The sequence below is a fragment of the Lagopus leucura genome, unplaced genomic scaffold (assembly GCF_019238085.1).
Source record: "Lagopus leucura isolate 7727_CA_CO unplaced genomic scaffold, USGS_WTPT01 Super-Scaffold_100026, whole genome shotgun sequence".
NCBI lineage: Eukaryota > Metazoa > Chordata > Aves > Galliformes > Phasianidae > Lagopus > Lagopus leucura.
In genome coordinates, this window is record NW_024962277.1 from 6,585,031 (window position 1) to 6,610,355 (window position 25,325).

The 25,325-nt window shown below is 40.8% G+C and overlaps 2 protein-coding genes across 9 annotated transcripts in view; one reads left to right on the top strand and one right to left on the bottom strand.

Annotated features, from left to right (window-relative positions):
- The window catches only part of RAF1 (Raf-1 proto-oncogene, serine/threonine kinase), a 69,816-nt gene extending 57,075 nt beyond the window's left edge, over positions 1-12,741 (top strand). For all 8 annotated transcript variants that reach the window (XM_042880215.1, XM_042880213.1, XM_042880212.1 and 5 more), the window contains 10 exons: positions 1,664-1,691; positions 1,780-1,907; positions 2,835-2,952; positions 5,998-6,082; positions 6,866-7,042; positions 7,514-7,560; positions 8,261-8,379; positions 9,358-9,489; positions 10,573-10,707; positions 11,589-12,741. In XM_042880215.1, the coding sequence (XP_042736149.1) occupies positions 1,664-1,691; positions 1,780-1,907; positions 2,835-2,952; positions 5,998-6,082; positions 6,866-7,042; positions 7,514-7,560; positions 8,261-8,379; positions 9,358-9,489; positions 10,573-10,707; positions 11,589-11,729 (1,110 nt within the window). In that variant the 3' untranslated portion in view covers positions 11,730-12,741. The remainder of the gene's footprint in view (positions 1-1,663; positions 1,692-1,779; positions 1,908-2,834; positions 2,953-5,997; positions 6,083-6,865; positions 7,043-7,513; positions 7,561-8,260; positions 8,380-9,357; positions 9,490-10,572; positions 10,708-11,588) is intronic.
- On the bottom strand, positions 12,737-25,253 carry MKRN2 (makorin ring finger protein 2). Its single transcript, XM_042880227.1, has 8 exons — positions 25,147-25,253; positions 24,838-24,966; positions 23,378-23,556; positions 22,339-22,643; positions 20,650-20,864; positions 18,972-19,082; positions 16,683-16,827; positions 12,737-16,070 (listed from the first exon to the last, which is right to left on the bottom strand). Exons 1-8 carry the CDS (start codon positions 25,170-25,172, stop codon positions 15,927-15,929), a joined length of 1,254 nt encoding a protein of 417 aa, XP_042736161.1. The 5' UTR covers positions 25,173-25,253; the 3' UTR covers positions 12,737-15,926.
- Between the last annotated feature and the right edge of the window lie 72 nt (positions 25,254-25,325).

Sequence of the window (25,325 nt, forward strand, 5' to 3'; positions counted from 1 at the left end):
CATACTGCTGTGATATTTGTTATGCATGAGAACAGGCTTGGATTAGGGATCTGCTCGGTCACGCAGCTTTTGAGGTATAAAACATTCTCAGGTTCATCTGTGTGTGACAGTCTTCCTCTGGAAACTATTTTGTTAAATTTAACTGTGCAAAAGTGTGGATTACGAATATGATGCACTTCACATCAGAGCAAAGGTGGCAGAATGCAGCACTGCTGTGTGGTGTCATTTGTGTTGCAAGAAAAACTGTGAAGAATGCTTTTTGGGGTGTATTTGCTATAGGAGCCATAAGAAAAAAGAAAATATTATTCAAACCAGAACTGAAGTTCAACGAAGATACTTTTTTTTCCTCAGGTAGCAATTCCTTAAGAATTAAATATGAGAGAAATTGAAGATTATTTAATGGTTCTTTGCCAGCTTGCTTGAAAGAAGTTAAATTCTCAGGCCAGTGTAGAAAAAACGCCACTTGTTATTAATGCAGATTCTTAAAAAGACTTACAGTCCTCAAACTGGACAAAGGTAGTAATTTGCAAGAGTTCTCTGGTAGTTTATGTAGATTTTAACTCACTCAGGCACAGAGTAGAGGAATTCTGCAAGAATATGCTAGTTGGAATTCAAGCCTGGGAGAACACAGCTAACTAGCAACAATGATGTATTCCATAAATGAATCATTAGTAAGGAAATTCTGGGCTAATTTGAAAGCCGTTCAGTGGAATATAGGCCTGTCCTGTCCTCCTATGAAGTCTTACATTTGTTATTCTACTAATTAGTTAGAAAGTTTGAATTGACTTCTATTAACTTTTACAGTATTTAACATTTCTGTAGTGCATGTTCTTGCTTTGTACTTATACAGTACCTGGATATTTTACGTTTCCTGTATGTACTTTGGGATAATGCATAGCAGGTGAGAAAAGTTGTATAGTCATGTTTGTCAGAGCTTAGTTTATCTTGTGCATGGCTGTAGAGTTGTGTTGTAAAGTGCCTGTGGCATGAGGTGAGAGTTGTTGCACTGTCCCAAGTAGTGAGCTGTGTAAGAACATGCTTTTCAACCATCATCAAACTTCTGTGGAAAGCACTTGTTTTGAAATGGAAATGTTTTTGTGTTAGAGCACAAGATGTAGTCTATTATGTGTTGAAATACCTCTACCATATTATTTCTAAATGCTTATTGACCTGGAATATTTTAGGGGCTTTTAAAAGTTTTCCTACTTAAAGTCCAGAACCTTTTTTTAAACGATTGTCCCCTGGAGATGCAGGGCCATCACAGGAGCTATGTTCAGATCAAACAAGCATGAACAACAATGGAGGGGTGGGAATGGAGACAGTATTTCTCATGTTTATTCATGTTTATTCTTGTTCCATGTTTTTCTTTCCCCCCCCCCCCCTTTTTTTTTTTTTTTGTAGTAATTTTAATATGCTGTGAATATTTTTAATGTGCTGTAAGAATTTGCCAGCTGCATGGGTTGTTTTGGTTGTTTTTTTGGTTTTTTTTTTTAAAAGCAAATAGGATTCTTGTAACCAAGCTGCCATCTTTTAAAGGGACTTGGTCAGTCGTGTATGACACTTGGTTTAAACTGTCGAGAACTATTTCAACACATTTATTTCTGCTTGTTTGTTTGCACTGTCATATACTTTATTAACTATGTTGATATTTTCTCTGTTTCAGGATGCAATTCGAAACCACAGTGAATCAGGTATGGCTTCCAAAAATCAAGTATTGCAATTGTGTTTTGTGTTTATTTCATGGCTTGTAACTTCTTTTTCTTCTGTTTTCAATATAAGCTTCACCCTCTGCTCTGTCTGGAAGTCCCAACAATATGAGCCCGACTGGCTGGTCTCAGCCCAAAACCCCAGTCCCAGCCCAGAGAGAGAGAGCCCCTGGGACAAATACACAAGAAAAAAACAAAATTGTAAGTATTTTCAAACCACTGTGTGTAAATAAATTCAATGTGTTAAAGTAGGATGAAATTAATGGAGTGTTGGGATAAAGATCTGTACTTGAAAGTCAATGAAAGCTGATGGAAATCTTCCTTGATTACTCTGCACTGAATATGTAACAGTGATGTAAATCTAACTTGGGAAAGACAGCAGTACTGCCTTATGATTTCAGTACCTGGAAAAGTGTTTGGATTTAAAAATTAATTTCAGGCAGAGTTCTGACATTATTTTTCAGTATAGATTCAAGGCTTACATTTCTAAATATTTAGGGGCTGCATCTTTTTATTCTTTTTAATATCTTTAACCTCCTTACTGCTTTTTGAATTGCACTGCCATGGTTTTCATAGAAAATGCATATGCCATCGTGTTGGTAACAAAGTTGGTTAAAGAGTCTTGGAAAAGTCAATTTAACAAAATGGCAACTTCTCCTCAAAGCTTTGATTTTAAACACAGAAAAAGACAAAAATAACAGTGAATAGTGTCTGGACTTTTTTTAAAGTTATTCTCTTTTTCAAAAGTACATTTGCTCAGTGGGGCTCCCAGTTGTAAATCACATGGATGTTTGAAAATTCTGCTCTCATATTTGTTTATTGTTTTCAAATATATCAGAGTTCTGTAATTTGAGCATTGTGACTTCTTAAAGCTTCTTAAATATTTAAGATATCTTCAAATAATTCAAGAATCCCCAATTACTCATTCCTCTTGTGATCTCAGATCAGAGTTTGTATCTCTAGAGCAGAATTAATGATACCTTCATAAGCGCCTAAAGCCTTACACTGAAATGTTTGGCTTTCTTGTGTGGGGAAAAAGTAGTTAGGGAAATAATGAAATAGTTTTTTTTCCTGAATGCTGTTATTAAAATAAGTACCATATGTATTTAATATTTTCTTTTGTTGCAGAGGCCTCGTGGACAAAGAGATTCTAGTTATTACTGGGAAATAGAAGCAAGTGAAGTCATGCTTTCTACCAGAATAGGGTCAGGTTCTTTTGGAACTGTTTACAAGGGCAAATGGCATGGTAAGTTCTTCACAGCTATCACCGTCTTCTCACAATGTTAGTACTGTAGAAGGACAATAATACAGGAAAAAAAAAAGGTGTTTGAATGGTGCAGCTGTGTGATTATCTACCAGCAAAAGAACTAAGTGAGAAATACGGATTTCCTAATTTTTCCATTGAGAAAATTAAGGCACAGTGCCTGTGCTGAAATCTGAACCTTACAGCTGCTAATTCTGTCTCCATCCATACGCTGAATCCAGCATCATTATCACCACGTTGTAAATTTTCACAGCATTATGTTAAATTAAGTTTACTTTCCGTTTTTTATTTTGAATACCTGTCGTTTAATTAGCATACTTGTACTCGAGGTGGCAGGGAAAGGAAGTAAGTATAAATTGTTTTAATGGTGGAGTATTTCTAATTAAAGAAATGGTTGATGTGAGAGTTAATGAGAAAAAGTTGCCGAGGACTTTGACAAGAGGCACACTGCAGGACTCCAGAATTAGGTCCAAAGTTGGGGCGTCCGGTTTTAAACAGAAGCACAACTCCCTTCAGGCCCCAATCTAAAAATGAATGTGAGTTTCTTATTAATATGTTTCACCAGAATGTTTGCAACTACTCTTCATGTATCAAGAACTTTGTTGTTTTAAAGAGGAAATGCATGGAGCTACATAGTAACAAATAACCTTTAGTTGTGCACATAAAAGGACTGTACAGCTATCACAGAATTCAGTGTAAATAGGATTCAGTAATTTAAGGTAACTGTACAGAGTTCTCCTGATTCGTGGGGAAAGCTGAGGTTAAATTGCCAAGCAATGACAGCTGCATCTGATTTTATAAACTAAATTGATGTTAGCCAAGTAATTGACACTTTTTTTTTTAATGGTACTGACTTTCTATTAAAGGAGAAATAATGGGAGAGCTTTTTGTTTTATTTGTTTTTGTTTTGTTGCCATCATTTGTAGTGTGGTCTTGAAAGATTGGAAAGGGTTTCTAGTTTTTTCTGTTTAGAACTGAAGACACGGGGAGCTCATAGTGCACAAACTAACGAATTGTACACTTTTCTTTGTAGTAAGCTGTTGTAATAGTATAAATGCAGCAACTAAAATCTCTTGGTGAAGTTGAAAGCATTGAAGTGGGGCAGATTGCTGCAAACTTAAACCGAATTTCTGGATTAGAATGGAGGTGTCAGACCTCCTAATATGCCCAGTGCTGAAGGGCTGTTTGAACCTTTGGAGAGCACCTATGAAAGGCCTGCTAGAGGATGTGTACAACTGTGTATAATCTGTATTAGGTTTCCAGTAAACTTCCTTGACTTAGCCTTCCCAAATAAAAATGAAGTGGATAGTGCCAAGGATGGTCTTGCTATGAGGAGTGCATGTCTTGCTGAATAGTCTTGCACTTCCATATTTTTCCAGATTGTTCTGATGGTTAAGTACTAATTTTAATATTTGCACCACTTCTGTTACAGACCTCATTTGGATCCTGTAGTGTCCTGTAGCATGCTTCTAAATTTAAAAGGAGGAAAGAAAACCAAGGCAGTTTAAATGGGTTGGAAGACTACCTATCATAAACACTCACATTTCCCCTTTGGCCCTGGTAATCAGCTCTAGGTTTTTGATGGTTGGGGGGTGGTGGAAGCTAATTGTCTTCAGATTGCTGCTAAACAAAACAAGTGCTATTGTTTATTTCTTTCTGTAGTGAAAACTGCTTGGAGAATGCCATTGAGCTTAAAAAGGTGTGGCACATGATTCAATAAAAACTTAAAGTTAAAAACATCTCTTCATCAGTGGAGCAAGGATCATAATGGAGGCTATATTGAAAAACAGTTTGAAAACATTTGGCTTACAGTCAGTGGATGCTGCATCCTTGTGTTGGTATAGCTCCTAGCAATATGCTTCTAATATTGACAGACCTTTTATTGGTCTTGCATTGTACATAAACAGTAGTTGCAGTAGGAACCGGCCCCTTTTAAGCCTGATTTGATCGTCATGTGAAACTGTTAGTGTTTCTGCCTCTTCTGTTGCACTGCTCTGATGTGTGAGCAGAGATCTCTTAAGTTATAAAAACAAAAAAAACCCAACATCATCAAAAACAAACAAACCACCAGACCTCTGCATACTGAAAACGTGAGATGGTTCCCTTTAGGAAGATGCTGAAGGATGAAATAGGAAGTGTGTGCATTTACTGAAGGAAAATATGAATGTATTAGAATGTGTTCAGTGTCTGTGAACTTTCTGACTTCAAATTACACAGCAAACTAAACAGCTGGTAACTACAGTGGAAGATGCTGCAGTCCCTGTCAGAGCACTTTCTCTGAATCCTTCAGTACCATTTACATCTCCTTTCCAAACATTTTTTTCAATTGAGCTGTCAGTGTTGCTAATGAAATTAGTTGATGGTACAATTCTAGAGATGTGCTAAGGTTTTTCAAGTCTGTTTTTGAAAAGAGAAGATAGTAAGAAGATGAGGTAATTGCAATAGCAGATAAATCTGTCCTTCTAGGGATTTTTATCCTAATGTAAGCGATTATTCTGTAGTGCTAAGTGGCAGCAGCCTTTATATTGTGGGATAAGCATAATTGGGAGTAGAAAGTCTCTGCATTTTCTCTTATGTGTGGACTAAGACTAAGTTTCAGTTTACTAACTCCCTTTACCTTCCTGTGGCAGCATCAGGGCAAGTTTATCCACCTGTTGTAAATATTCCAACCATCCATAGTTAATGTGAATTTGGTGTTTGCCTCTTTCACGGAGGAGTTGGTGGGTCTGGCTGTTAGTGGTTACCTTTAGAACAGTCAGCTTCACTCTACTATCGTACCTTTTATAATCTGTTCCATTCTACTGTTTTCTAGATAGGGAAGCATGGTGTAAAATTAATGACTCTTACTGTTCTCTAATTCAGGTGAATTAATTATGTGGTCCTGCAGAAGTTTATGGTCTTGGTCTGTTCACAGATTACTAGGGGCATTCTGTGCACAAAGTTGGGTTTTTATGTGTACTGTGTGGTAATATGATTTTTGGAAAGAAACTGCATTGCTACCAACTTTAACTGTAAATGTGTTTTCAGGGGATGTAGCAGTGAAAATATTAAAAGTTGTAGATCCAACCCCAGAACAGTTCCAGGCTTTCAGAAACGAAGTGGCTGTATTAAGGTGAGTTTTGCAGTTTCTTTGCTAAATTTTGTTATTTGAAGCCACAGCATTCGCCTGCAGACTAAAGTGCCTTGCTGAATAGTGTGTACTTAATAGGCAGCAAAAGCAGATCTCCAAGAAATAAAAATAAAAAAGAGCATACAGTGATACTGGTAAATACTGTTGTAGAGCTGTGAGACAGCAGTGATATTCAGTGGTTCTTCACTGAGATTTCTGGAAGTTTTTTCAGATAACTGATACTAACATCCACAATCCCTCAGGTCACGTTTGGCATATAGGAGAAAGTGAAGACCAGTAAGTCCTGTAATTCTCATGGCCGGCCAGAATACTCGAGCTGTACATCTTCTTAAGTTTGCAACATAATTCCCTTTTTTTAATCTGTTCTCTGATCCATGTATTTTGTTTTCAAATACTGGTTTTGTAATCTCCAATTAAGTAACTGTAATTTTAAAAGGGAATCCTGGAATTGAACCTATATAGAAGAATTATATATTTTGTTCCCTTACAGTTTATCATGACCCTTTGGTTTCCTCTTGGGATTCAGTCATATTTTAAGCTGTCACTTTTTCAGCTTTCAAGGTCACTTCTGTTACTCCAGTCACTTCTGTTAATGTGAGCATGACGTGGTTATTGATTTCAAAAACAATGAATTCATTTTGCGAGATTTTTTTTGTTCACTTTTGCAAGCTGAAATATGTCCCTTCAGACAAGAAGAACGTTTTTAAAAGAACACGAAAACATTTTAATAAAGATGCTAATTTCTTTTTCTGCTACTTCTATTAGGAAGACTCGGCATGTGAATATTTTGCTCTTCATGGGCTACATGACTAAAGATAACCTGGCCATTGTCACACAGTGGTGTGAAGGCAGCAGTCTGTATAAACACCTGCACGTTCAAGAGACCAAGTTCCAGATGTTCCAGCTTATTGACATTGCTCGGCAGACAGCACAGGGAATGGAGTGAGTAGGATAAGCAGCAGTGTCTGTGCCTGTTTTATCTGTTGGAATGATGTTCCCTTTTTCTTCCCCAAGCCCTGGTATGTGCTACTGCTGTAACACTGCAGTAGGTTGAACTGGTATGCTGAGTCAGGAGCTCATGTCTGAGTACAGATGCTGTGAATGATGTCTGGGGATGAATCTGCCTAATACTTCAGAACCTCTTAAACACTATTTAAGTCTTTGCCACATAGGTCTGTATCTCAGTATCTGATCCATGTTAAAGGACTTGTTAAAGACTGCAATGTTAAGCTCTCAAGTGACAAAGATTGTAACATCTTTAATTAAGCACTTAGGTTCTTTTTGTATTTTTCCTGTATGGAATCCTGTCTTAATTAATGCTAGACCACTAGTCATGTGGTAAACTGATATCAGAAGGCTAAATTTGTATGAACAGTATTCATTTATGTCACTTTTCTGCTGCTTCTTTCACAGCTATTTACACGCAAAGAACATCATCCATAGGGACATGAAATCCAATAGTATCCTTTCCTAATTTCATCTCACTGTGACATGAGAGTGATTTGTTGTTAACTTGGAGCTTTTTCTGGGAGAGGGTGGGGGCTGTGTGTGAAGTAGCTGTTTTAAATGCACGTAACAAAAATGAGTAATTTCTTGTGATGAGTACAAAGTTACTTTTAGCAAGGTCTTTCATAGAAGGTATAGCTTTCTTAACAAGTGACTTTCTTAACAGGTGACAAAAGGAGAAGCAGCATTCTTCAAGTGGGACTTATTTTAATTGAATAGTATCAATAGTGGTGTTATGATATGATGTCTCTATTATCTAGATAGTGTGTTGGAGAGAAGCTTTCTGTTGGATGAGGGATATGTGTGTATGTCCTGTACTGTATCCCGTATATTTTTAATAAATTTAAAACATCCTCAGAGGACAGGCACAAATAAAGCCAGAAATCTTAATTTAAACTTGAGAAGAAGGAACATTCAGTAGATAGATTGCATACCTGCATTTTTGTTAACTCTGTACGGATGCCATAAAATTACTTTTTCTCTAAGATACAACTTGTAGCAGGTAAGACAAACAAAACAAAAAACCAAAGCCAGCAATATTCTTGGATAGTTCTTGGATTTCTGATAACCCTCACCAGACACTTTGTAATCATGTCAGAAAATTCAGAATTGTTCATTCAAGTTTTCTATAGAATTTCTTTAACAACTGTTTAGATATATTTCTTCATGAAGGCCTCACAGTGAAAATAGGAGACTTTGGTCTAGCAACTGTAAAATCCAGGTGGAGTGGATCGCAACAGGTGGAGCAACCCACTGGTTCCATTTTGTGGATGGTGAGCAAAGTATTTTGCTGCTGTGTTAATAGTTTGCTTTCACTCTGTTAATACAAGTTTTGTTGGTTGAATGCAGTAATTCTGACAGATCCTTACATCTAAATGACAACCTATGTTGTTAGCACTATGCAGACATTTATTCCAATTACAGGATAAGTTAAAATTTAAAGTGCTGGAGTGTCTAACTGCCCAACAGTAGGCACTTTTCAGCAGTGTTTCCTCCTGAGTTTTTGGAGTTCTAAACATACGAGGCAAAGGCTGACAAGGGCTGTCAATAGCACTGCGAGGAACTGTTCCAAGGGGAGAGCCTTTTTCCTGTAGTCATCCCACCTCTCCCCAGAAGGACTCTTCTCAACTGGAGAGCAAGCAATGGCCTTGAATCTGCTTAATGAGCTTTGTGGAATGGGTGAACCCTGTCTTTGTTGGCTGTCTTCTTTTTTGTCTCTTCTTCCTCTGCTCCCTGCTGAGGACCTGGCAGCATCTCTTTTTATGCATGCTTGCTGATCTGGCATTCAGCAGCTTTATCAGTGGATGGGAAAGTGTGCAGAGCTCTCCTTGAAGCATGGGAGTGAGCACAAGTCTTGACGTGTACCAAGCTGTGGTTGTTAGCACCGCTGCTGTCCTCTACCTTGTGGCTGATCATTGCAGTAAGCTTTGAGGCAACTCAGTTGTTGCAGATCAGTGTCAGTTTATGTATGGAATTCCTCAAGTAATACAGGAAATTTTCTGAGGGTTCTCTGAAGTGTTGTTATAGGCATATCTACATATATACTAAATGTGCGTTTACTTTTTTAGTAAGATGTAGAATAGCACTGACAGGACTTCTCCAGTGCCTTAGAGGAGGTCCTGAGGTTTCCATCCTTTGTTCACTGATTACTGATTGACTCCTCTTGGCCTCCCATTTTCCCATTCACTTGTCTTTTCTGTTTCTTAGCTTGTTAATACCACTTTTCACTAATTGCTTTTCTCCTTCTAAAGGCACCAGAAGTGATACGGATGCAGGACAGTAATCCGTTCAGTTTTCAGTCAGATGTCTACTCCTATGGAATAGTATTGTATGAGCTTATGACAGGAGAGCTGCCATACTCCCACATAAACAACCGCGACCAGGTAAGAAGCGGTTGCTCAATGCTGCATGTTGCTTCTGGTGTGCTGCATTTTCCTCAAGAAGCGTAGGACAGATGCAAAACAAGAACTGGAATGCTGTTTACAGTATTGTTTGTTTCAGCAGTAAATGTGTGCAGTAGAATATTTTCTTAAATACTGGCAGTAACTCAAGGAAAGCACGTCCTGCTGATGTGCTTAGTTACATCAGTGAAGGAAATTTGTATGTAGGAAAAATTTCCTTCTGAAGTTAAATGTCTGTTCATAAATCAGTAAAGTTAGGTTCATGCTTTTTACTAAGCAAAAAAAGAAGTGGCTATTTATGATCAAATCTTTCAGTATTAAATGTTATGCAGAGTTACTTCATTATTGAAAGCCTTCTTCTGTAGAGCACGAACATAAACTGTTACAGCTTTTTGATTGCTGCTTTGTTGCATTCTGCTTTTTGCTTTGATTGAATTATGAGCAGTGCCATGTGTCTGCATGGGGAGAAACCATTATTTTTGCCTCTGTTGTGTTTTATAGTCTGTGCTGGACTAAAACAGAAAATGTTTTCCATCGCTAATAATATCACTTAGTGTTTGCCTTAACCCCTTTTCCTTTATGCTACAGTAGTTACATTAGTCATGATCACTTTCAACGCGCTGTAAATCTGCTTTGGCAGATGTATTTACTGAGATACCTGAAAATACAGTTCTGCTGAGCAGTAACACTATCATGCCAAACCTTGATAGTGTATGGCTTGAGCTTGTAAGTGCTCAAATTGAGGATCATTTGTCACTTGTAATCTTCAATTGAAGGAAATTGCCATGTCACATAGTATGTCCTGTTCTTTTCTGACTGTAATAATGCCTTTGCATCTCGGGAGTATTATAAACCACAGCGTCACTCTGATTTAATTATGTTCTGTGTTACACAAAAGCAAGGCCATTGTTTCAGTTAACTGATTTGGACTTATGTACAAGGCCCTGCTGGTGTGCTTGGCTTTGGCACTCACGTTTAATGACTTTGGGACATCAGAGCTTTGAATGAGCAAAGCAGCTTCTTTGGCTTCAGTTCTCTGCTACCTACTGGCTGTTCTTTTTTTAGATTATTTTCATGGTTGGCCGAGGATATGCTTCTCCAGACCTCAGCAAGTTGTACAAGAACTGCCCCAAAGCAATGAAGAGGCTCGTAGCAGATTGTTTGAAGAAAGTTAGGGAAGAAAGACCTTTGTTTCCGCAAGTAAGTGGCTTTTCTCAGCATGTAACAGCTCCTAAGTATTGTATAAATAGCCATTACCACAGAGCACCATAGGTGGATAAAAGCACACGTTTAGAAACTGGAAGTAGATGCAGGAATGAAGAGTAGCATGCTTCCTGGTTCTGTTTAGTCACACGTGCACCTTTAATAACCCAGCTCCCTTGTGCAGTTTCTAATACTGATATACAGGATTTAGGTACAAAAAAGTTAAAAATAATACCCAGCCTCATTGAAGCAGTGTTGAACACCATATTGCTCTAACATCAGAGCACTTTGCTGTAAGGACAATTCCTTATTTTTTTCCCCCCATCTTTGTACAAGCAAACAAAATTCACAAGGGGGATTTAAATTCCTATAGCAAGTTTTGGTCTTGTTTTACAAAGGATACTTGACCTTTTCCTGTCACTGTGAGGATAATGCAGGCACTTCCTGGTACTGGTTAAAATATCTGGAATTGAGTTGCAGCACTTCTTAAAACGATGTTACTTGTTAAACAACGAAAGTTGTACTTGGCTTCTTTCTAAATTCCAACAGTTAGGAAGAGGATGCTATTCTTTCCCTGTTACACTGTTGGAGAGTGCATAGATGCTTGCCTCTTGGTTGCTATATTGATGAACTGTTAATGGAGAAGTATCTGCCTGTCCCCTGAAACTCAGTGAGTGTCCTCACAGCAATGAAACTCTGTGGCAGAGTTGGATTCTTTAAACTGGAACATTCCTTGAGTATTGTTTTCAGTATCTCCACGTAGTATATTGTAATGGATACTGGTAAAGCCCTAAGAAATGAAGGTTTAAGACTTACTTGAAAAGAAATGTGGCTCTTTGTAACACGTCACCTTTCCATTTTATGTGCCTTCTTCTCAGATACTGTCTTCCATTGAATTGCTGCAACATTCTTTACCCAAGATCAACCGGAGTGCTTCCGAACCATCTCTGCACCGCGCATCCCATACAGAGGACATAAATTCTTGCACGTTAACATCCACAAGACTGCCTGTTTTTTAGGATTGTGCTCCCCTTCCCTTAATCTCTCCAGTGATGGGAAAGGAACAGAAGTAACAGAAGTTGTGCTTTTAATGCCTCGGTGTACAGGATCAGTGACCAGCCGGATCATCCGCATCCCCGTTTAAGAACAAGCTGCTAAGGATGTTTGCAGTTCTTACCCTGCAGGGACAAAGCTCCACATTGCCTTTTTCTACAGTTTCTTCTACTGGGATAGTTAACAGACTACAAATCAAGAGATCTATTACTATTTTTTTAATAGATGCACTTGAGCCTTATTTTTCCCACACACAGAAGAGATGGATGTTTCTTTGGCAGTGTTTCTGGGTTGATTTGAATCTGCTGATAAACTGGTATTTTTTACAGCAGGGATGACCTGCCTTGGCATTTGAGGGAAGAAAGATGATGTGATCTGGTGCTCTCTGATTGCCCCGTGTCACGTCAGGGGACTTTTGCTGGAAATGGGTATCTGCAAACAAGACTGAGGGAAGAAGAAAAAAACTTTCTGGAAATCAGCTCCTGCCTAAGAGGTTTCATCAAGCCAATGAAATAAGTTAAAATGCTAATTCAACACAAAATAGTTTTGCAATAGTTTTGCACGTAGAAAAAAAACTCTTGCAAAGGAATGGAGTATATTCTAAACTGTACTGCTCAGAGAAGGAAGCTAGCCAGTCTTGCTATGGTCATCTTCGGTAACTTAAGCGGCTTATTTTGGTACTACGGACTTGTTTCTTGCAGCCCAATGAGGTGGAAAGTGCAGAAAGACAGGCTTTTGTGGCTGATAAAGGCTAATTAACAGTATCAGTATACTTCTGCAGAATGAGCATAGTTTTCATCCCATCTGAAGCTGTCGTCCAAGAGATGCACTATCAAGAGGAAACTGAGCATATACAGTTTTTCTTGCTGATTTGGGTTTTAATTTTGTTTTTATTGCTCCTGAGAAAATGCATTTATTGTAAGCCAAGGTTCCTCTGATTATCTTATTTTAATAAAATAAATTAAATTTTAGGTTTAAGATTCAATATCATCATTTAATGTAGTAATTCATATTTTGACACACACATTTACATCTAAAAAGTTCAGGAAATAACATTCTGAATAATTTTTAGGATAAATATTAACTGTACCAGTAAAAATATAAAATACTAGATGTGACAACCTATCAGTTTCCATTCACTTTACTTACAGACTGGTTTTCATGATACATACACTGATAAACCATCAGGTGAGTTACCTGCACCACTTCTCTGCATTGTATCTTCTGGGAGCCTGTGTTTTTTCCCTTAGGTATTTCCCTTAGGTGTTTTGGTCAAATCAGGCAGCAGGTGACCAGAAATAGGTGGTCTGATCTAAGAATTACTTTTTGAAATAGTATTCTGTTCAGGTAGAGGAGAATTTAAAATACATAAGCCAGGAATGTACTGGTTAAGTAGCTTGACTGTCCTTAGACCATCACCCAGGGATTAGGATTCCACCCTTATAACTGAGCATTACCATAAAATGTGCATTTGGCAGTGATGGAAACAGTGCTGTATACAGATCAGCATGCTTTTCAATAGTGTTCTTGTTATTTTAATTGCAGCCCTTTCTCTCTCATTTTATCTTCATTTTAATTAGTGTTGCAAAAGAAGGAAGCATGAAAAAAGGGAGATGGTGGAGTCACAGTCCCTGGAGGTGTTCAACAAAGAGGCAATGTGGCACTGCAGGACGGGGTTAGGGGGCAGCAGTGGTCTGTTCCAACCTTCATGGTGCTATGATTCTATGAAAGGTTGCTCTTAGTTTAGCACTGAACCCCCAGAAGGAACCTAATTGTTCCTTCTTATTTAATACAGGTTCTCTCTCTCTGGAAAACTTTTTTTTAAATAAAAGGAGGATTATTTTGATTAGTATTTGATGTCAACCTAGAGTTTGAAAGCTGTAAAATGAAGAATGTAGAAGGTCCGAGTCTGTCTTACTGCTTGCACATTAAAACTTCTCTTCATGTAATTGCTAGGCAGCATTGAAAAACAAGTTACCTTACCTTTTGTACATCAGATTCTTGTTTCCTGCTTGGTTTTCTTTGAGCAAAGTAACAGGAATGCCCTGTCTAAGGAGCAGAATATTCTCTCCACTTACTATTTTTTAATGTATTTCATTGCTGAAAATATTTATCTGAAAAAAGTGTTGGAACAGCTAAAAAAAGCTTCAGTGGGGAGGCTAAGGGGTGTAAGTAGGTATTTTTTAGTAGAAAGTATGCAAGAAAGAGCGCTCATCTTACAGAACTGCATCTCTCAGCTGTACTTACCTTCCTTCACCTTTTTTAATGAGTGATGAGGAGTTGCACTGCAATATCATTTACTAGATTAAGCCCATCACTTGTGCCTCCAAATGCCAGTTTTAAAAAGAAGTTGAGCAGTAAGTGGTGACAGATATTTACAAGCTAAGGACTGACTTTAGAGTAAGCATTGTTAAAACTTGATTTTAGTGTTGAAATAATCATGAAAACATCACTACATTTCCTAGATCACAACCGAGAGCAAAATTTGCACATTCACTCTTGGGAAGCTGTTACGCAGCAGAGATGGAAGTTGCCTAAAAAAACCAGAGGGACAAGGGGCGTTTTACACAAATGCCTCTAAATGCACTTTGCTGCATCACAATTTTTGCCATCTCAATGATCAAGCTTTCTCAAATGCCTGAGTCTTGAAACAGGTGAGCAGCCTTACAGTGACAGCAGTGTGTTCATAAGGGTAGCAGAAATACCGGCCCTGTGCTTGACTTTCAAGATTGCATGTTGCACTTGCATGGAAAAAAATCTTTGCTTGCACTGAAATACCCAGTGGCTGGTTCAGTTGGCTCTAGACCAAACTTTAACTGCAGAGTTGATACAAATGACTCAGCAGAAATAACTTCTTACAAACTGCACATTCCTACCATGAATTGCTTTTGCTACAAGTATATTTAAAAGAGAACTTAAAATGATTCTCAAAGCTTCGGCAGCTCAAACATGAATTAAAATTTAAAGAAAGAATCCACTAACATTTGACTCAGAAGATGTGCTTTAATACCTGACCTCCTTGACCTTGACCAATGCTTCCTTCTGATGAGAGCAAGGAGCAGGTAGGCAGCTGGAACTTCACCTGCCCTTTAAATGACATAACTGCCAGCTGGGGCTATGAGGTACCTGAAAGTAGGGCTGTCCTGGGAATACATGGCAGAAGGATGTGACTCGGTATGCTAGAAATACATGGCAGTGGAAAAGCCCTAAGTATCTGCTGCCCCCACAGGTCAGGTAAGCAGTGGTCAGTGTTTCTTTTTTGACTGAAATGATTTAACATGGTACAGATGCAAACTGTAAGATCACTGATAGAGGTTATTTAGACAGAATGTTAGTTACCTCATTTAATTTTTGCTTCATTTAACCCGAATGAAGGTTTCCCTTTTAATTAAATACCTGTACAAAAAATTATCTATTACCATTTCAATTAATATTGAAAGTTACTGACTTCTTACGCAGTGTCCAGTACCAACTTGTGCTGCAAGTATCGTTTACCTGTGCATTTTGACTCCAGCACTGGAACTACAGCTCTGCCTGGAGGTAACAAATTGCATGTGCTTTACAGCAGGTGCTGTAGGAAACCAGGAGACCTTTCCTGCAACCATGCACTTAATTATTTTAGAACAGTGGAGGGATCCTGATTTGTGCTGTCTCTGACAGCCTGGCAGTGCCCATTACTGAAGCACTCACTGTAAGAATACACTGAGCATTACTCAGAACTCTAGATACTTGGTATTTTTTTTAAGAAAGGAAAAGCTACACGGATCATTATTCCTAGTGTGTTTCTGCAGATATACATTTAGTTCATTTAGGGGGAAATAAGCACCCTCAGATACAGCAACAGTTTTTAACACCTTATGCTTTAAAAGGCAAGAGAGCAGCTGCATGTAACACGACCATTCAATTTACAAGACAGCGTATGTTAGGCCAACGAGGAAGGGAACCCTCTTGGGATCAAGGGATTTTTTTCCATGCAATCAATTTAACTTTCTAAATATAATTTAGTACTTTTGTTGCCATACACCAACTATCTGAAAACTTCACCAGGACTGCACAAGTAGGACCACAGGGCACATTCAGTCATTCCAGCTGTGCTGTAAGAAGTAAAACCACTGCTAAATAAATAGCTAGATTGCTACAGAAGAAAGCACATTCGCTTGCCTTTATTGAGAAGTAGCAGAATCCTCCTCAGCCCCAGAAAGGTGCATGAAAAGTTCTCCAAGTTCTGTTACTTGATCATCTGTGCTGGTCACAGTCCTACTTTCTCTGTCTTCAATAAAGTCCCACAGACGAACAGAATTGAAGAACTGCAACAGAAGAAAATCTGATTTAGCTTGGCACAGGCCAATCAGAAGATTTTTCCCCTTATCAGTCATCTTTCTTCATTTAATAAAAAAGTTGAGACTGAGAAATTGGTATTTATTAATAGTATCAGCAATATTTGCTGAGAAAGTGACAACCACTCCATTGTCAGAACATAAGTAATAGTTCATGTCTAACTGGGCAGTAGTGAGGAGCTGTATCAGTACTGCTAAACTAGAAGGCCTGTCTCACCCATTCCAGATGCTAGATGAAGCTACAATGAGACTTTGAGAAGGCTTTTACCATTTTAGCTGTGAATAGGACCAGCTAGGTCTAGGCAAGCAATACTCATTTTTAATACCACTGTAAGTAGAAGCTTTAACTGTAGCATCTCCTTGAAAAAAGATCTGCAATGAGAAGCACTGGTAAAAAAAAAAAAAGATGAAATCTTGCTATTAAATGAAAGGTGCCTTCTCTTCCAAACAAACCTCTGCCTCAAGGAAAGCTGAGGGATACTTAACTTTTCTGAGGCCATCCATTGTATGAAAGTACTTTAAGTAGTGCACTTTACATTCAAGAAGTGTTTTCAATTACAACTGACTGGAATATTTCCTTACCCGCACGGTTCCCTCAGAGCTGAGCTGTTTCCTTGGTTTCTCAGGTTCAGCTCGTGTCCCATCTGGATAGGCATGAAGGTAAAGACACTTCCCTCCAAATGGACAAGTTCCTTTCCCTTGTTCAAAGTATTTGCAGGGCTTTTTCCTAATTCAATGAGAAAAAAGTTGCTGCCTTCAGCTAGTGAGGAAGCAGATCACTTTGTACCATTACCACTGCAGCTGCTAGTACCATTAACGTACCAAGAGTTCTGATCTCCTACTCCTTAACTGGTAACAGTTAAAATAGATTGGAAAGAAATCTAGGAGAGGACAAAGAAATACATAAAAGAGCACCATCATAAGTTCAAAAGAACACAATCTTAAGACACTGAAATTGAATGATGTTGAAAGAATGCCACCTATCCAGCACAGTGCATTTCTATCACAGGGAACAAACCCACTATTTTTGTAGCATTCCTCCCCAGTGCACTGATCACTTTGTTTTTATGAATGAGCTGAGTTCCTCTCATTGTTATCTTTGCAAGTCCTGTGGTAACAATTCTATCATTAAGTTTTCAGCAGCTTTGCTGTTCTACGAAGTTGCTGGAGCTGTGTAACCACCTTCTAGAAAGGTTATTGGGGAGGGGTGGTGCGACGGGTTGTTCTCCAATGAGAAGTATCTGGAGGAAACTACAGACAAATTGCAATTGAACTTGTGAACAATGTGCAAACAGCAATGAAACTGATCCCTATAACCTAAACAAAGCCTATAAAATAACTAATACATGGAGAAGAAACCACTACAAAAGAAAGAAAGAAAGACTACTCCAGAGCAGGCAGTGCATTCAAAAGTGGAACTGATCTGTCTTGGAAACCTGGAAGTCACAGAGCACTTGTGTTCTAACCTAAGTCAGTCAGGATTTTTCCTCCTGCAGAATGGATTTGTACCGTGAGAACCCCTGCTCTTAGACTTCCCTTAAACAAAAATATTATTGGCATTTTTTCTATGAATAACACATCCAAACTAACTGCTATGAGATCATAAAACCCTCCATACAGAAATTATAACGTGTTAGTCTTAGCTGAGCACATAAAGCAAAAACCCTTTTTGTATTCTCAAAATACAAAACCAAAAGCCAAAACCCAACTTGTAGTAACACTACCTGACACCACTTTTCCAACAAAACAAGTCTACTTACGTAGAACGTAGTCATTTACAAATCACTCAGCCAAGAATTTTAGCACAACTTATTATCCTCAATACAAACTCCTTTAGAATTAAAATATAAAACCACAATGGCAACACGGTATTGAAAACAAACAGTATCTGAAGCTCCTCAGCTGCCCAAAGAGGCTGTGGAGTCTCCCACTGAAGATATTCAAAACCCATCTGGAAGTCTACCCATCTACCTGTGCAACCTGCAGTAGGGAGCCTGCTTAAGCAGGGGGTTGGACAGATGATCTCCAAAGATCCCTTCCATCCCCCACAACTGTGTGATTCTGTGATTTTATTCAACTACTTTGTCTGACAATGAATATAAAGCAATAATAATACAAAGCTGGCTTGAACATTTAATGGAGTACTACTGCTTTCAGCAATTCTGCTGCTAAGTTGTAAGACAAACCCCCCCCAAGAAGCTCAAGAGCTGGTAGGACAGCTATGCACAGATTCAAGTAATACCTTCACAGACTCCATAAGGCAAGTTTTAAAAGTTGGTGTATGTCACAGTTAATCTGTGCACCATTTCACAGAACAGTCATGTGTTGTGACAAAGTGACCCTCAGGTTCTCCAGACAAGCACAGCTTTGCAAAGCTGCTGTAACACAATGCTTTTGCAGACCTCCCCAGTGCTCCAATCACCAGACAAATCTTTATCAGATAATAAAGGGATTGCAGTGATGCAGTATTTTACATTTCCAGTAGCTGTTACAAAAAACCTGTGAATTTGTATCCCATATTTCAAGATGCTATTGTAAAAATTAAGTTTTCCTTCCTCATTTGTTTTCCCCAGTGTGTGACGACCTTCCAGGCAGTTACGTCCAACAGAAGGCACGTGTCTCTCTAGCTTTGGCAGGTGAACTGAAATAGCCTCAACATTTCCGAACATGAGTTCAAGTACCTTCTGAACTATAATTACAACAGACTGATAGCAGTCACAAAGTTCAGCTAATAAAGAATGGTGTGCTGTTACGAGTGATTAAGAGTTATGTGTAGAACGGATTGCAAAAGGTTTAAAAATAGAGGCATTTTGATTAAGCCTTGGTGAATCTCAAGGACAACGTAAGTAGCATTTTGGCTGATGATCTTACCCCACTCCCTGCTTAAATGCTTCAATCAGCTCATTTTTTTTCTCCTGGTCTTCTACCCAATACGCGCTGGGAATGACGAACTCCGATATCACACGGCACTCTGGGCAAGACCTGAATGGATCAAGACAAAGAAGCAGAGCTTTATTACTTTCTGAAACCAATTCTCAGTGTATCAGCCCGAAACTGCAGGTTCCTGAGCAAAAGGGAGACGGTCTGCCAGGGTGATGCACCGGACAACTTCACAGCACATATGGGCACGACTGTTACCAGCTTCTGCTGAAATAATCCAGCTGACTCATAGAATGACTTGGGTTGGAAGGGACCTCAGAGATCATTTAGTTCCAACCCACTGCCACAGGCAGGGTTGCCAAATGCAGTAAGCCTTGTGCTGCTTTGCACTTATTTCAGGATTTGAACAAAATAAATAGACATTTCCTGAAGAAATGTGGCTAAAGATCCAGTGCACAGAAATAAAGTACCTGCCAAGCAAGTACTTCAGCTCACAAACAAAAGAAAGCCAAACCAGATGCATGACAACAAGGATTTTCCCTAAGCCTGACCTGCACTCTGCCAGAACTGAGGAGTTGTTAACTTAGTGGTTTTATAAGATAGATTTCTTTATTAGGATTTAAGATCAAGAATCAAATATGCACCTTCTGGTGCCTCGAGAAGCATTACTACTCCTGCCATGCAAGTCTCACAGAACACCTGGTGTCTCTGCAGGCAGTGCTTTTCAAACTGATCCAAGCCCCTCTTTTAGAGAACCTTTGCAAAGACCAGTACACTCACTATTATGAGTAAATACAGAAAATACGTTTGAGGAATTTGCTTTAGTATCTACTCCACCACAAACGTGGTTCCAGAGCACTATTATGTATGAAAGCCGCAGTCCCTGCTGTAGGCACAGTATCTCAGTGCCTGTCTGTCAGAAGCTTTGCTCCAACAGAGCTTACACTGCACTGAGATAACTTTCACTTCAAGGCAACTATTAAGGGAAGTTTTGCAAAAGAGTTTACTTTGGCAGAGGAATGAAAATATTTCCTACCTCTTCCTCAGTGTGCTTGTAACTTGGAAGAGCTTTCAAAGAGATTCTAAAAAAGGAAACTGCCCTAATTGGTTGTTTAAAATTCTTTCTAAGGAGGAGTATGTTTGGAATACACTTTATACACATCTAGAAGACAAAGGAATTTACTCAGATACAGATGTGCAATTAATGGGAGATCTAGCTTTAGTAAGCTATAGTTTACAAAAAAATGCAGTAATTAAGCACACACATAGAAAGGAAAGAGTAACTGATTGTGCAAATGAGCTCCCATGAGTGAAGCAGGGGCATGAGTTAACTCAGTATTCTGCAGTCCACATTTGCACTTTGCTCCATTGTCAATGCAATGACAGAGGCTTAAGTTACAAAGGGCCAACATGCTGGACTCAGCACATAGGCACTGTTAACAAAGGATAGCTGATGCATCATACCTGGCCTTGAAGGTAATACTGTGCACATTTGTAGCACTTGGACCAAGATTTTCTGAGCTGGTATTTTACTAATGGCTGTGCTAATATTTACAGCTACCAGATCTCTTATGACCACATGTATTTCTCTATCAAGTCAAAGTACAGCAGAATGCCCACCCCACTGACACAGGTCACAAAGACAACGGGCTGGTTAACGTGAACTTACTTTATGATTGGATTCTCAAACTGCTTGGCACACCTCCACTGCCGGATGCAGGACAAACAGTACGTGTGATTGCAGTTGGAGAGGATCCCAAACCTCCTCTCTGAGGCTGATGGCTTTTCATACACCACTTCCATGCAGATGCTGCACACTTTGTCCTGACTTGCCTGAAAGGCAAAAGCCTTCTCCATCTCATGCTCAAACGTTGCCATGCACATCTGTCACAGGAGAGATATCATTGGTTATTGTACTTTATATGTTGGACCATTCTTCGTAAAACCAAAGTGTCTGACATGGACCTGTTACAGGAAAAACACGGTAGGCTAATTAAGAGCATCCCTACTATCCTTCATCATAATTATCATCATATAATTGTAAGACCTTTAAGGATGATCACATAATTCCACCCTCTCATGTTCCCTGCAGCTTTGTAGGTATCAAAGGAAGGGCTGCCTAAACACTTAATTTACACCTGCCTGCATCTGTACCAGAACAGCAGTTAGGCAAGGCAGTGCTTCAAATATCCCCAAGTCCCATCTAATTCAGAGTCCAGGATGGATGCTGCACTCACGATGTTACTCTGTTTATCGTTAAGGCCTCAGTCACCAGGCACTAAGCTTTATCCTAGGTAAGGAATTGGTGTCTTACTATGGGCTTCCTACAGCATTTCTCACACCGTACTCAGTGATGTATCATTTGCTTTTACAGCATTACAAGCTGAGCCTTTGGTTATTCCCCATAGCTTTACCTCTTCTTTCTGACGTTCTCGGGACTTGACAAGTTATACATATCTAGCAGACTTTAAATAATAATAATTTTTAAAAGACCAGAGAGTAATTCCACATTAACAGCAGCACTTTCACTACTGCACCTTTCCATCCAACAGACATCTCTGCCTCCAGAGCTGAGCACCTGGCTGCAGTGGTAACAGCACACTATGCCAGACGTCAGACTCCTCGGACAAGAGAACCACATGGCATGTTTGGAGCTACGTGCTGAGATCACATAACATGAGATTCTGGTAATCTGGATTCCACTCCTGGCACTGGAGACACTTCTGATCCAGTAACCACTAAAGCTTCTGGTCACTCTCCTCCTCAGCCTCGAAAACTGCTGTTCCTGACCAGCCCTGACACAAACCCAATGGCCAAGCATACTGAAGAGCAGCCTCGTACAGCCACCTTTACCCAAGCAATTCCTCATCCACTTTCCCTAGCCTTCCTAGTTAGAGATCACCTCCAAAATCTTCACACTCTGCTCAGGGTGTCCTCATCTTACACTGCCCTGGAAGTGGCCACACATAAGCAGGGAAGCAGTGACCCAGCAGACAGGCAGAGGAATTACTCTGAACTCACCACAGGCTATGGTCCCTCTCCCCCATCACACACAAGGGACCACTACAACCTCCTGTCAGCTACAAAAGACATCTTCCTAAAAGAGTTCTAGGGTACCTGGGGACAAGGCAAGTTTCCCATAAGAAAGGGGAAAGAAAAAAAAAGAAAAAAAAAAAAGGAAATCACTGTAAAATGCTGTCAGCATCAATGTTACCACTGAGGTCCTGGATGTCTGTCATCCTACAGACAGATAAACCACAGGCTATTCCACAAAACACACCTTTGGATTTTTAAAAACAAACAAACCAAATGTAGCACTAAGCATACACATCTCATACAGATTTCATGTTAACATTACCATCTCATGAGCCTTCCTCTGTTCTTGGTCAAAAGGGTGAAGCACTTGCAGCCCACATATTTCACACACGTCCCCATGCAGGTAAAGGCAGCGGTCCCCGAAGTGGCACGCTCCTGCTGCAGCATAAGGACACAGCTGCTCTCCATCACCAAAGGAACTTCCAGCTACTGGATCTTCCAGCCCACTGCAAATAGCTTCCAAATATGAATGGGGCTTCATTTCCACATTATCGTTTTTGTCACTGCAACACACCACATCATTCGTTGCACTGGCTTTTTCCTTCTCTTCATTCAAGCCACACAGGTCTTAAGAAAGAAAAATGTAATATTAACAATTCAACATACAGCACAAAGCCTACATAAGAAGCTCCCTATATTTTCTTTCCAATGACTGCAGTTTTTTGCTTTAAAAATGTCTTCTAAATAAAATCTCAGCCTTAAGCCTCTTTCAATCCTACATTACAATTCTCACAAACCACTTGTTGAAAAGATCAGTTTCAAGGTCTCTTCTTCAGCTGCTCTCTGTTTTACAAACACGGTAAAAAAAAATACTTCACACAGCACACGGGTATAACTGGCCCACTCAGCGTGACAGAGAGAATCTGTTGGAACAGCACCAGCAACAGGGCTCAGCTGCTCTGCCCTGCGGCCTCAGGCAGAGGGATGGATGTCTCTGTGCTTGTGCTTCTGAGCACTGCCACCATCCTCCACTCAGCAACCATTTCAAATGCCCTCTCATTGAGAGCAAAATGCACGAAAAGATCTGATGGGTAGGGATACCAAACAAGAAACCCATCCCTAACCAAAAACATCTTTCAGGACACACCAGGTTAAAAGCCAGTCAGTTAAACACTGTCATTAAAAGGTACCAATAGGCACAAGTGTTTAGAGGAAAGGGGCCTCACAAGATAAGGAAGATCTCCAGCACCTCTTTCCCACTGTCCTTGAAACTGAAGTTAAAAAAAAATGTGAAAAACGACCCAACTCCTATCAGAACCAGAGGACAACATCAAGGATAAGCACAGCAGCCTCCTACTCACTTCTGTCCCTGAGAACAAGTGTTTTCTTCTCCCGTTTGCCACTCTCACGCAGCTTGCTCTTGGTTGCAGGTGCACTGTGCTCTGGTGCAGGGCGAGGGCTGAGCAGCGCTGCTGATGCCATGGGAGGAGGCACAGGAGCTGCTGCACCCCCCGAGGCAGGGAGCCTGATGTGGTCATACCTGTGACAAATAGAGTCTCTTTCAGTCTCTTTCAAAGCCAGACTGAAAGTCTTCTCAGCCTCAGCAAATGGATGCCTCTGAAAGCACATCAAGATTTTTTTGCTAATTCTCTAGGGAGGCCCACCACAGCTGAAAGACCATCATTCACATACACGTTAGATCAGGTCTTTGTCATCCTCACACAAAGAGCTTTGCTGACATTTTTCTGAGAAGCCAAATTAAAAAGACACGCAATAAGGACTGATGTGATCTCATTCTCCCTGTCCAAGCAGGACACGGAACTTCCTGCTCCATACTATCGTGATGTCATGTTTACACACAGGACAGAAAAGGTTATGAGTGACTATGGAAACATGCTCTCAGCAGCAGAACAGAAGCAGGCAGTACAGTACAGAGGTTTCTCTAGTAAAGCCATAGACATCACCAGCTCATATGCATCCAGGGCCCTCCACTGTTCCAACGCTGCTGGAGCAGCAGATTAACACTCTGCAGCTGCCATCAGTGGCTCCATACAATGCTAATTCCATCTGAGCAGCTTATGAGCTGCAGAGCTCACTGAAATGCAGCTGGATGCAGGTCTGATACCACTGGCAAAACCCAGGGAAGGAACACAATGCAGCAACTGAAGCCACACGACACCCTGACATCTCTGGCTGCTGGTGAGTGCAGACACAGGATTCCGTATGCCAGCAGCATGGCTCTGGGAAGAAGCCCCAGCTCTGCAGCACACTGCTGACGGCACAGAACATTCCCTAGCACACAGCAGTTACCAGAGCACCAGAGTTTTAACCCAAACACTGCAGCAAAAGACACAGAAACACTGCCCACAAAGCTGAGGGGAGCACAAAGAAAACCCTCTTCACTTTAAGGCAGAACCACAAGTCCTCCAATCTCAGCACTGGAACACAGCTGTGAGGTGCACCCTGCAAAGCAGCACTGCCCAGCACTGCAGGGTCACTGCCGTGCTTTGTGCCCACAGCCAGCCTCGCGGCCTTGGCGCTGCCTCCTGAGAAGCCGCACAGCCGGCGTTCTGTGTTTAGTACCCAGCTCTCCTCACATGAGGAGAACCGGTTGAGAGCATGAGACCCTGACTCCTCGTTTCCACAGGACAAGATAAGGCCCAGTCAAACCGTAACACTACACCACGTACGCTGGCTTCAGGAGAGGGAGAAAAGCTCGCTACCAATATATTATTCCGTCCTTTTCGCCGCTCAAACGCCTCATCCCTCCTCGAGCTTCGAGTCCCCCCGGCTCCTCACAACGCACGGCACCGGCTCTCACCTGCAGCGGGCTCCATAGGCGCACTGCCCCTTCTGGTAATACTTGCAGACGGTGGAGGACTTGCTGCTGGACAGGTCGTGCGAGAACAGACACTTGCTTCCCTCGCGGCACACTCCCTGCACGTAGTACCTGTGGAGAAGCACCCGGCCCGGAAATGGATTCTCTCTGGAGGCGCGTTCCCGCGCGCGGCGCGCAGCTCCGGCCCGAGCCCCTCCGAGGCGCGGCGGTTCCGCGGGAGGAGCTCCCGGGTCACTTCGCCGGTCAGGGACCACCGCCACCCCGTCCCCGGCGCGAGCGGTCGGCGCTCACCTGCACGTAACCTGCTTGACACTCATCCTCGCCCCGCTCCGGCCTCCCCGCCCGGCCGGCTCCGCGCGCCGCACGCCCAGGTTCCGCTCCGCCGCGGGGAAGGGGCGGGGCCGACACGGACACAATTATCCGACGCGCCGCACAACCGAGACGCGTCTCGGCGGGCTAGAGCGCCGCTC